The sequence below is a fragment of the Phaethon aethereus genome (assembly GCF_964289735.1).
Source record: "Phaethon aethereus genome assembly, chromosome: 10".
NCBI lineage: Eukaryota > Metazoa > Chordata > Aves > Phaethontiformes > Phaethontidae > Phaethon > Phaethon aethereus.
In genome coordinates, this window is record NC_138586.1 from 21,408,549 (window position 1) to 21,421,131 (window position 12,583).

Here is a 12,583-nt window from a genome sequence, read left to right on the forward strand (position 1 = left end):
TTTCCTCATTTTCTTGCCTGTCGTGCTCAGATGTGGTGCCTGGAACTAGAGAGTGTCAACACTGAGGCTTCTTACACTGCACGGAGGAAACAAACGCACCTCCAGCGCCAGACCTCCTCCCCGAACGGCTGTATGTCGGGCGGGCAACGGACGCCTCTGAAACACCGCGCCGCAGCACGCGCACGTGGCCCGCTCGGCCCCGGTGGGAAACGGCCCTCGGCTGTACCACCACCGTCCCGCACCCCATACTGCAGCAGGCAGAAGCTGGGGCCAGATCCCTGCGCAGGAGGGTGTCACTGAGGGGGTGATTGTAAGTTAAAAGAAAAAATTGACATCTGCACTTTTATATGAACTATTCAACTGCAACTGGCCAAACCTGTTGCTTGTTCTGGCTTTAACGTTTCTCCAACAGCAAGTGTGGGTTGAGCGGACACATAAAAACCTCGCTGTCTTGGTTTGTCAATATTCATCAGGAGCTACCTAACAAGGATTTAACAACAGATTCAGTCTCTGAAGTTTATCAGTTTCCCAAATCTCATTTGCCAGTACTTTGACATTTAAAACAGTTCTGGGAAGGGTAAATTAGAAATCAATGATGTGCTCATCAACCCAGTATCAATGCAGCCTTAAGAAATGCAGATCGGCCATTGAGGAAAAAAATGCTAAAATTGCCTTTGTGGAGGCTAAAGACAAGTGCAAAAATGCTACCATTTCAAAGACTGAAGTATTTAGTTACTTTAAGTCTTTCTAAAACGTGTGATACTGGGTACCCTGTCAAAGAGCTCTCTTGAAAATCTGCAATTTATAGGAGCAATACCAGAGTTCGGTCAGTCAGTCAGAAATGCTGCAGTGTCCCAAGGACAGTTTCAAGTCCTTTTTAGAAGCAAGATGTAGACATAAGGTCCAACCCTCATTTCCGTGAGTGCTGGTGGAATAGCAACTGAAATGAATAAATAGTTAAAGGTAGAATTTAAATTCAGGTGCTGCAGTGTGTCGCAAAACACCAGGACAAGGGTTTTTCTCACACGTGAGCTTTTGTTAAGAGTGTGGGAGCACTTGCGATTCCTGATGCTCCCCTTGCTTTGTATCGTTCAAGTTTGGATTGTTTTATCAACGGCAGTGTGATTAATGCAGTTATTAGAATGCTTGCAAAAACAGTAATATGGAATAAACCATGTTTGTACATTGAAAGACTATTCTGGTCATTGGTTTAATCACCTGTAAAACAGAGGCCAGCATGTTTTCTTGGCCCTACACCTGGTTAAGCTAAAAGCTTTCTTTTAGGAACGAAAAATGAGATGATTCTTTTCTGCTGTCTTAGCATAGGCTGAAGCTACACTTCCTTTGAAAGTTAGCAAGTGTCTGTTAACCAGAAAAAAGATCTAGTGATAAAAATAAATGAAATTTTGAACGTTATACATACATACAGATAGTACACATACTAATAGGAAATCTATTCCCCAGAGATCCATTTAAAGGTGGGTTTTTTTTGTTTTTAAGTAAGTGACAGTGATTTAATTCAGGGTATGTGTGTGTAAACATATGTATATAAATGTGAGGTTGTAAATAAATAAGCGTCGTGCCTTTGACCCATGAACAAACGTAAAGAGCAAACAGGCGATTACTTACTTCCACTTGACTCAAACCAGCTTTCAGTCACGTATTTTGAGAAAGGAATATTTCAGTTGCAAAGGTCAGAATTTGTAACATACAATAATTAGGAAAATGTTTAATACCAACCCACCCTCTTTATTAAGTAATTTCTTCAAGTATTTTTAATAGTGCAAAATATTTTTTTGCATTAGTACAATAACTATGGGAATTCACAGTCAAAAAAAAAATTCTTAAAAGATTTCCAAAGTCAAACAAAAAAAATTTTAATACTGTATTTTTAGCAAGAACATTTTTAACAAAGAATGTGTACTTTAACTTAATATGGTACAACAGAGAAACCATACTTAAAAGTTTCCATTATCTAACACTCTACTGCATATTCATTTTTTCATCTTAAAAGACCAAAAGCCAAGCTGAACTGAGCATTAAAAAAGAAGCATCAATTATAATCCTCATATTACGTCAGCTATTAGGGTTTAGCTCACACTTTTGAATTGGTCATCTAATGAAAGGACAATTTTTACATCATTCTTTTAAAAAATGTACACACATTTCTTTTTAAAACGTAATATATATTGAGTATCTGCTTCAGTAAACAAAGCTTAATTTATAAACACAATCGAAACAGCTCCATGTTGAACAGTTTCAGTGATAAACTGGACTTGTATGATGTACAGCCAGTGAGGACCTTTGTGGCTTAAAATCATTGTGCCATTGCTATACAGTAATAGCTACCTCCTTAGGGAAAAAAAAAGTTCTTTTTTTGGGGGGGGAAGGGGAGTAATTCCTGTATGTGCTTAAAAATACTAAAACTCCTTTCTATCTCCGGGGACCTAAAAATGATCTGTTGCAACAGGCTTGGTTTGGTATGGTAAGCTTGTAAAAAGTCTCAATATTTCTTAATGACAATACGGCAGTTTTCGATGCAGCAACAGTAAATTGCTTGAAATTGTCCTTCAAGTTTCATGCTACAAATCCTGTTCTTCACACAGTACTGAAGGCATCAAAGGTTGGAAGGGACGTTTCTCATGAACTATATAGTCTTCAAATAGTGATCATTATACATTTTTCAACAATAGGTGTTTCCTTCAGTACATAATAGTAGGTTTGATGTATGTTCTGTTTTCTGGAGGAAAAAAAAAAGAGAAATAAAAAGGTCAATTACACAGTTAGACATTTTACAGTTAACTGAAACTTAGCTGGCTTTCCTTTTTTGTTTGTGGACTTTTTTTTCTTCTCAAGCCAAATTATCAGCTCTACAAGCGATATAAACTATCCACCACGTGAGTCCGTTTTACACAGGAAAGAGGCACCGGGTGACACAGCCCTGCAAAGCCTTCGAGAGGGGACCGTAGGCAGAGCCACGAGCCGGCCTCAGCGCACTGACCGCCTTCCAACGCGCCGGTACCGGTGTGGGCTCTCAGCTGGGCTAGCACACCACCAGCCCTCTTTCTACCGGTGCTCGCCAGCCAGCATCTACTGAGGACGGGCTATAAATACTTTGATTTGGATTTTCTTCCTTTATGGCATTTGCTTTTTAATTGAAAACTCTTTTTTCTTCTTTTTTTTCCAGAAGGCAGCCTGTGTGGTATTGCATGCCTCCGCTGGACAGACCGAGTAACACGGCCTCAGCTTTACAACATACTGTTATTGCACGCACAAAACCTTCTAGGGAACAGTGCGTTAATACCAAATTGCATTGCTTTAAAAAATGGAATAGAAGTAAATCAATATCTGTTCTCTGGAAAACCGTTCTTTCATTCGGAAGCCACCACATTTCTTTTAAAATTACTTTTTTTTTATTTAAGGAAACATGTAGAAAGCCACTTCCTCCATAAAAATATTCCTAGTTATAGTGCCTATCAACTCTGATTTTTCACATTAAGCCCAGAGAAGAAATAAATATTAAAATGCCCACAGAAACTGAAGCTAACAAGAATCCATATTCTTGTTCATTACACAATGAATCATGAATTCACCCAGCTAAACCCGCAAGTACTGATCTCAAAGATGATAGCAAAATGATAATAGAGAAGCGTTTTGTATAATGTTGACATCTATCCCATTACTGTTTTACATATGCCAATACTGAACGCTCGTACGGGAAGAACAAGTATTGACCTGCTAACTGACACTGATCCTTGGAGCAATCTCAAAGTTTGCCACATTTCAATTTCAAAATGCATTTCAGCTATAATATGAGTGATTTATCATTTAGCAGTAGCTGTCAAAGTAACCTCCTAGATAAAACAAAAACATCTGGAACCATAAACAGAGGAGAGCAGTAGCTGAATTTTAATCCAAATCCGACATGTTCACTTCATTAGGAACAGGAAACAGCTAATTAGTAATTGACTGTTTCATGGTTTTAAGGAGGCTCAGACTCTCCAAACAGAGATAATTTAATATGTATTTTGGATGTAAACAAGAATAAAATCAGAAGAGCCAGGGACATAACATCTCTGGAGGAACATTTGGGAGCATGGGAACGTCCACAGAAGTGACTAAAATCAGTTTTAGGCCTTTGGCCGATTAAAATTATTGTCTTTTAAACTCATATTAAAGCCCGGCGAGGGGGTAAGCAGAAAGGCAAATACTGAGCACTGTATTTGTGGTTTTTTTTTCTTTTTCTCCTTCTGATTCTTAGGAAGTCGCACACGACTTCGTCCCACAGCAGGCTGTAGTCAAGGTGTACTTCTAAAAAGGGAGCAGGATCTGCAGGTCAGCGAGGCTGCCCTCAAAAAAATCACATGCACGCTCTTCGTAGGCAGTCCAAAAGGCTGAAATTCTGCCACAGCGAGCTTCTCGCGAGCCAGTAACGCGCCGGGTCTGCATTCTGCACAGCAGCCGCCGAAGCACGACCTGCCCCGGGCATCTGACGCCCGCGGGACTACGCTCTGTGAGGGCCCAGGCTCAGTGGCCAGATGTGCCGAGGGACCTTCTGGCCTAACCACCCATACGGGCTGGGATGCGCAGACGTGCTTGGTGAGTTAGTCCCTGTAACGCCAACGGACGCCAGCAGAAATCAGGCGCGTAACTCGCCACTGGCATGGCCGCTGGGCGTCAGCTGCGCCTTTGACACGTTTGATGCTTGATATTCGTACAGAGACCATGTACACACGCACATTCACGGTGCTGCATTTGGCAACAAGGACTCTGTCTGCAAAGAGGACGGGAGGATTCCAGACGTGCATTCAAGAGAAGAGTTGATTTATCAAAAATGTGATCGGTAAGGAACAGTAATTTTTTTTTTTTAAATTCTTTTTCATTGTATTTTAAAAACTATTTTTCAGACTAAGGTAAGAGGTGGGTCATTGAGGGTACTGCAGGCTGGATGGACTGACAACTTTGAAACAGGTTTCAATTTTTCCCTCCTATTCCCTTTATTTCTCAAGGGAAGTTCAGTGGAGGTATCTGGAATACCTGTAAGAGAGAAAGTAAATGCCTAAGCTCAAGCACAGTGCAGCCACCCAGGAGATGTTATTGATCAGTAAACAGAAAGTGTACAGTTAAATTATTTCCTTTTTTAATAAAGCTCTCAATTATTCTCCAGAAATTAAACTACTTTTTTGTTGCCGTGCAATAAACTTAACTCCATGGCATTAACAACGTCATACAGCAACCACCTATGAGGAATAAAAGTGTTAGCAGCATCTGTGCTAGCACTTATACGTGAAAGACAATGCAATGTTGTCAAATTCATCTTTTTGAAGAATATTCACCATCTCCTCAGTGTAGCTGACTGCAAGCTACATACCATTTTATAGCATTTTACTGTATTACATAGCAAAGATTTGAATAAATCTGTGTGCAATAAATGTATTCTTTTATTAGGTTTATCCCTTAATCAAATATTCATTTATGTGGGCTTCATTCTATTAAAAAATGAAATTATACAAAGGTGAGCAAAAGCGTAGATTTACAGTAGTTTAAAGCCTAATCTCATTCTCTAGGGGTAATATTGACAATATAAAAACTGTGTAAATGATATTCCCTAACACTAAAATATGCTTATGAGCCCCCTGTGCATGTTATACTGCTTTACAACCTACAGTGAAATGCATGACTGGCTTAATAAGCAAGACATTTAGAAAGGATTTTTTTCCCCCTTCACAATGTGTAACACAAGTAAAGATCTCTCAGTTTCTCAGGGAGCCAGAGCCTATGCTAATAATTGTAATTTTCCCTCAGGATGGTGTTGTCTTCCCCGAGTTGTTAGTCCAGCGTATACATTAATCTCTTGCACTCTCTTCTAGCAATATCATTGTTCATCTTTTTCTTTCAAGGTTTTAATATGTGTATAAAGGACAAATCCAAAAGCAATAATTATCATCTGCATATTTATTAGCATTTTTCTTTTTCTTTTTTTGTCCTATTCAGCATCTCTAATTTTTCTGAATCCTTTGTGAGGCTTTGTTCGTAGTATCTTTCTTTTAAGTTAGCAATTCAGCTGTATTTCCATAATAGTACTTTAAAACAGGATTTCCACGTGTACCCTCTCAACTTGCATACAGAAATGCGCCCCAGTAATGCTGGTGTGCAAATCCAGCCTGGGGAGGGGAGCAACGCGACGCAGCCGGCTAGCTGCCATCAGCCGACACAGCTGCAGCTTGGGGTTGTTCAGGTAACTTTAAACGGGGGGAGAGTCGCTGGAGGAAGGAAATTTGGGATCTGCTACATACTGAGAAAACAAGGATAAATTTGTTGTATCAGTAACTGTAAATTATTCACGCAATTTAAAAAATAAAACCCAGCACTACATATTGCAGAGAGTATGGGTAGTAGAGATGAAATAATAAACTGAAAATCCCACTTTGTCCATTTAGAAAAAGGAGGAGTTGGGAGAGCTGCTAAAATAAGGGTTAGGTAGAGCCGAGCCGTGGCTGTGTTTCTGCAGACAGAAGAGTGGCAGGAGGGACGAGGGCCGCCCCGTCCCGGCACTCTTGGAGGCTTTGGACAACTCCTCCTTGAGGGGCTGAATCAAAAATTCTTATACGATACCACACGTACGCTGGACAGGAGCTCATCTCTCCGCCCCTCCTAGGCTACGTAGACAGAGTCAGCATTCCAGTTAGATCAGAGCCACGCCGAGCTCTGGATGCAGCAACACATGGAAAATACAGCGCTGGAACAATAAATCTAACTTACACAGCTGGACCTAATTAATTTGAATCAGTCTCTTATTTTGCAGGGGGAAAAAAAAAAAGAAAAATCAGAGCACAGTTTGCATCAGCTCCTACTGTGGATGACATCCCTCAAAAACCCCTCTTTCCCTAAACCTCTTAGCAAACAGGAGTGCTGACTGGCCTGGAGGGAGGCTGCATCCAGGCCCCTGCTAGCGGGGTAAGGACCACAGCAATTACTAAAAATATATCCTGAAAAGGATCCCTTCAATACCATGGCGGGGACGGGATGGGACGGGACACGACAAAAAACCTGGCCTGCAGCCAGTTCTCATGTTTTTGGGCCAGTCATCAGCTGAATGACAACAGTGCGTAAAACTGACTTGGCCTGTTTATTAGTTGTCCAGCAAACTTCTCCCTTCCGCTGACCTGTAAATATATTCCAAACAGCAGTGAAAGAGAAAAAACAACACACTGTGAGCAGGGCATGGTTTGCTTTAGACTCACAGAAGAACGTGGACAATAAATGCTGCTTCCGAGAGCAGCAGCACCAATGGAGCTCGATTTGCTTTCTCTCCATCTCTCGCTCCGACGCGCCGCCTCCCTTCCGCCCCTGCAGATGCGCAGCCTCTGATGCCAACGCCGACGAGCCTCCCTCCGGGGGAGCGGTACCCGAGCTCTCCTCGCTCCCGCAGCAGGCGGGACCGTGGCACCTCGCCCTTCAGCGCTGCATTTGGGGATTCTACCCCACTTACTTTGTGCTTAGGGCTACCGAGGCGATTCTATCACGTATTCCCACATCCATATTAACAGACCTAAAAACTTGTACGGAAAATAGGAATCCTAATGAGTAACGATAGCCAAGGACAAGAACATGTTCACTGAATACAAACTAATGCTGGATTGCCATTGTCAGTTTGAGCAGACAGGGAGATAACACAGTGGATCCTACTTAGGAAATACTCAAGCCTACTGACAATTATTGAATAAATGTTTTCACCCTCTGTAAGAGTAGAAAGGCATGGACCTCCACACTCAACAGTCTCCTGGGAAAACCTTTCCCTGCCTCTTGTTTCCAGTAAGTCACAAAACCTCAGCTTCCTCCCCCAGATGAGCGTGCTTCGAGAGCTGGTCAGAAGAACACTGAATGCGACAAAGCCCAGCGATGCTGGTATTTCTGAAGCCCCGTGCTTGTACCACCACGAGCCACGCAGTCGGTCAGCGCAGCGACCCCACGGCTAGTTACTGAAGAGGGGCTAATGAGAGGCTTTCGGTAGCACGTGGCCCGATACGACAGCCTGATAACTGCACACAAACTTCCAAAGAGTTTTGCTAGAAACGGCACGAGGCAGCTACCAGAGGTTTAATAATGCTGCGCATCCAGAGCAGGACAGGCGCGAGGGACAGAGCACGGCTTGGACAGGAGGAAGAAGAAAAGGCCTACGACTCAGATGAAGAAGACACTGAAGAACTCGCTCACAAGGAAAATACCAGGCCTCTGTTTAGTTTAATCTCAAGAGCTTCTAATCTCAGAGTTCTGGTCTTCTCTTATGTAAAATTGTAACCGCCTGAACATTCTTTTCAGTGAAAGCAAGAACAGGACAACACCACTATAATTTCCAAGATGTTGAATTTGTCTCTCTCAGTCGTAGCGCACTCTGAAATTCCTTAGCGTGGTTGGCTTCAGCGGATCGCAGTATTTGGAGGTATAATCTGATACAGTTGTTAAACCTCTTAAAACACCACCCCTCTCTTTTCTGACCTCCTTGCGCCCTTTTTACCACAAGCAGGATTTGAAAACTGACCGGTTACATCACAATATTGAAAAAATATAGCCCAATTCTCTAAGTAATAAAAACCAAAATATGTTTCAAACTTCAGCAGTCCTTCATTTTTAGGAAATAGGTAAAAAGTTATTCGCAGTTACTGAGAGTTTTTGTGCTAAATCTTCACCAGGGTATTTCACCAAGAAAAGCAGCAGCAGCCCGGGGTCACCCTCCTGTCGCAGGTACAGTGAACCACCTTTCCTCCGAACCATGTTTTCACCTCCAGAAACTCTGTCTGCCTATGCTGCCGCCTCCTTCTTGAAGTTTAGTCTTTTATTTTTTGTAAATTGTTATCATCAAGTATTATGGTAACATCTATTTTTTAAAATTTTAGGATAACATTGCTTTGCTGATTGTTCCAATATCCCCTAACAATGAAATATAGTAATACAAAAGTTAACTAAGGTATAAACATGCAAAAGAAGAAGTCTCCCTGCGATCATAAATGATGTTATTTTCTGTTCAGCAGTTCATGTTACTGCTGTTCATGCTAATTAATTAAAGGAGCTGTTGCTGTAATGTGCAAACAGGGAATCTGAGAAACTGAGAGGGCTTTTAGGTCTTGGAGTGAAGTTAAGTCAATCTGGGCGCGGGCAATCAAATGTAATGAAATCACTTGTCAGTGCTAAGCTTGCAAAAACTGTGAAGTTTGACTAGGGAGTAAAAGGATTATAATTAGATTTCCAATAGGATAATAACTAAATGGCAGAAAGCAGTAAAGAGAAAATATTACTTTGTTAGCTAATGGTGCTGCTGTTCGGTTTTAGTTTTTATCAGCACACTTGTAGTTGTGCTAATTTAATTTGCTTTTATCAGCAAAAATGCACTACTCGAATGGTACTTGAATGTCATTTGCAAAAATCATTGATCTGAAGGTGCACTTAATGACACCCAGTATGTTTGTTTTATGTGAAATGGAGATTGGTTGATAAAATGGTTGATGCGCTATCTTGCGGGCCCACCAGTGAGCTATGGAAGCAAGACCAGAAGGGTATCTGAGCGCGTGCATCACCCTCTCCTGCACCACTCAACTACGCAGGGGGCTTCATGACCACGGCAACTATTACTTTTCTATTTTGTCAGCTAAAAAGCTTCTCCCGGGTCAAGCTATGCTGGACTAGAAGATCAGGTATGTCTGCACAAAATTTCTGTTCATTTAATATACAAAGCACAGAGAAAATAAGTCAACTAAATGGAAAAGATTTATAATGCAGATCAGAATCCCAGTATATGAACAGCTTGTGTTAATAAAATCATTTTAAGAAATGAGCATAAAATATGATATGACTTAATCACTGTGAAGGGTGGCTGCGCAGTATTTCGTAATTCTCCTTTAAACCGTCTTAAGGAGATACTGGCAGTGAAACTAATTGAATTTCAAAGGAAAGGCACTGTGTGAATGATAGATTTCTGTCCAGCAGAGCTATTGACAACAGCAAAAGAAAGGTCTTCATTGATGCTAAAGCTTTTTTCTGTGCAATAAAGAGAGATTTCGGAAGCTTGGAAACAGCTTTGTATTAGGAACATGGGTTTTGACCCTTCCTCCTCCCAGGGCCCCAAAAAACAAAGGCAGCAAATGAAGGGGGCAATGAGGGAGTGTGCTCGAGTTGTTAAAGACGGCAGTGCAACAGTAGCTGTCAAGTACAAAAACTGTAATCAAAGGAAAAGGGAGTAAAAAGATATTACAGTATCAGCATAAATAAAAATGAAAGAAATGGTGCTACAGGACAGAAACACTTTGAAATCTAAACAAGCTCTACTGAGAGCTCTTCAGGAACCTTTTCATCAGCTGAGAGTGCTCAGTGAGAAACTGGCTAAACTCATCACACGTTTACATACGAGCAGGATTCCCACACCGAAACCGTCGCAAGAAGTCAGCGTACGCCATCGTTCGTTACTGTGGTGAGGACAGGAGATGCTTTGCCATTGAGGAGCACAGGACGGGTTTACAACTCCTGTTGCACAAGTCATGTTCTGCTTTCACAGAGGGACACCGAGCTGAGACGTACGGAACAAAGGGGATATCCCGTTCTCCCTTTGCTCAGGCTTTTAACCTGAACAAAACCTTTATGATTCAAAGCCCATTAAAACTAAAGAATTATGTAGTTGGGATCAGATTAAAAAACAAACAAACAAACAAAAAAACTAACCTGAAATAAAAATCATAAAATCACAAGGTTTTCTTGTATATCCAGTAGACTATGGACGTGTAAGAAAGTTCTCTTAATTCCTCCTAGTAAGTAAATGGTTGTTGGAACTGGCTATGCATCACTTTCCCCACAGTTATTTGTAATAATTTTTGATGGGAAGACACATTTGAGCCAACTATAACATTTTTCCTACAAACGAAAACTGAAATTAACTTCCCTTTTTCACTAAATTCTCTCTAGATGCACCTTTGACTCTCAGAATCTTTTTGAAAGAGCACTGCGCGCTCATCTCAGCAGGTATCAGAGAGAGACCAGAAACGTTAGGAATATTTTGCTTGTCAAATTTAATACATGTGTCCCAAGTGCTTACCCAGTATTTTGACTATTTCTGGCAGTAACGATTTTCAAATTGCAATATTTAGAAGACAACTCTAATCATATGTGTACATATATATACACACATATGTTATAAGTGTATATATATGCATTAAATAAAGCTGTGATTCTCCTCCTTTGTAATACATAGCATATGAACCTAAAATCACAAAAAGAGACAGCAGTAAAAATATTTGAAAGCTTTCCTGTGCAGATGGCAGATGGATGGCAGATGCATACCAGAGGTATGCAAAGTCAAGCCTTTAACAGCTGAGAAATGCTAGAAGTTATCTTTGTATCTGTAGCCGTACTGCAGTCCTTCTTCTGTCTACACAGAAGGGGACTGTCTTTCCCTACTTCAACACATGCTGTTTGTTCACATAACCATTACGTGATCCACCAGAAAGGGTGGAATTGCTCTAAGCAGCAGCAGTTGTATCGAAACAGGCAGCTGTCTCCAGGCTGCTACGGTAGCCAGCGCAGAACTGAATGGTAACTAATACGACACAGGAGAAAGGGAGAAAAACATTGGTTTTCTAGAAAACCAACACTACAAAGCTGGACTTTCTCCAAAGTCAGAGAATTTCTATGTACAAATTGCTCAGACCAAATCTTATCACAGGTAACTATGGACGTTCTGCGTGTCCAACAGGCTTCCAATGGTAATGGAAATAACCCTGAAGATCTCCGTACTTCAGCTCCCCTAAATGATGATTACACAAGTCCCTTACGTCACTGGCCTATAGCCAGAATGCATTTATTACTCTCTGGGAAGCACTCAGACAATACCTGAATGTTCTGTATTTACAAACAGTCGCTGAACAGTGAGGAAAATGGAGCACTATTTAATGTCTAATAACACGAACACGACTTTCCTTTTCCATGTACAGTTCATGTACTTTTTGAAAACACCTATAATCTTGATAGGTAGGTAAGGTTCAGAGGTAAAAATATTTTTAAAAGATAAATCATATGTAAAATCACTTTTGAACTAAGCGCATATACCTGATGGCTAAATATGAGTTTCCCATACCCCTATTTAAACAAATTTCATTTGTGGTCTTCTAAAGTACTGATCTTACACAGGTTTTCTACACTGAAAACTACAGGAAAACAAAATGAAGTTGTTGCATGATTTACATTTATCTTAAAGCAGGAAAACAGAGACAAAAACTATTCTGCATTTAATTTTTAATATGGCTCATGATAAACATGTCTGAGAAGGGATGTGGTACGTACTGCACCTTGCATTGCTGCACTGTCATGCTGGGTTCCGTTGTGTTCTATTTCCATATCTGGGATTCCAGCATCTGAAAGACGTGACACCGAAGATTAATGCATTCCCCTTTGTCCTTCTCTCATGCATCTTTAGAAAAATATTTATAGCAAACTAGGATGATCTCCAAGTTAAATGGTCTTGCATAAAACATTTGGTCTTCATAGAAATTTCAGTAGTAAATTGTTTCCAAAATGTGCAAACATTACTGGTCTCACA

The 12,583-nt window shown here is 40.8% G+C and overlaps 1 protein-coding gene across 1 annotated transcript in view; it reads right to left on the reverse strand.

Moving 5' to 3' along the window:
• Window positions 1-2,702: 2,702 nt before the first annotated feature.
• DACH2 (dachshund family transcription factor 2) overlaps window positions 2,703-12,583 on the reverse strand; it is a gene marked incomplete at its 3' end in the record, with an annotated part of 304,056 nt that continues 294,175 nt past the window's right edge. The window contains exons 10-11 of the mRNA XM_082004276.1: window positions 12,333-12,398; window positions 2,703-2,740 (exon numbers count right to left, since the gene is read on the reverse strand). Of these exons, the coding sequence (XP_081860402.1) occupies window positions 2,703-2,740; window positions 12,333-12,398 (104 nt within the window). The remainder of the gene's footprint in view (window positions 2,741-12,332; window positions 12,399-12,583) is intronic.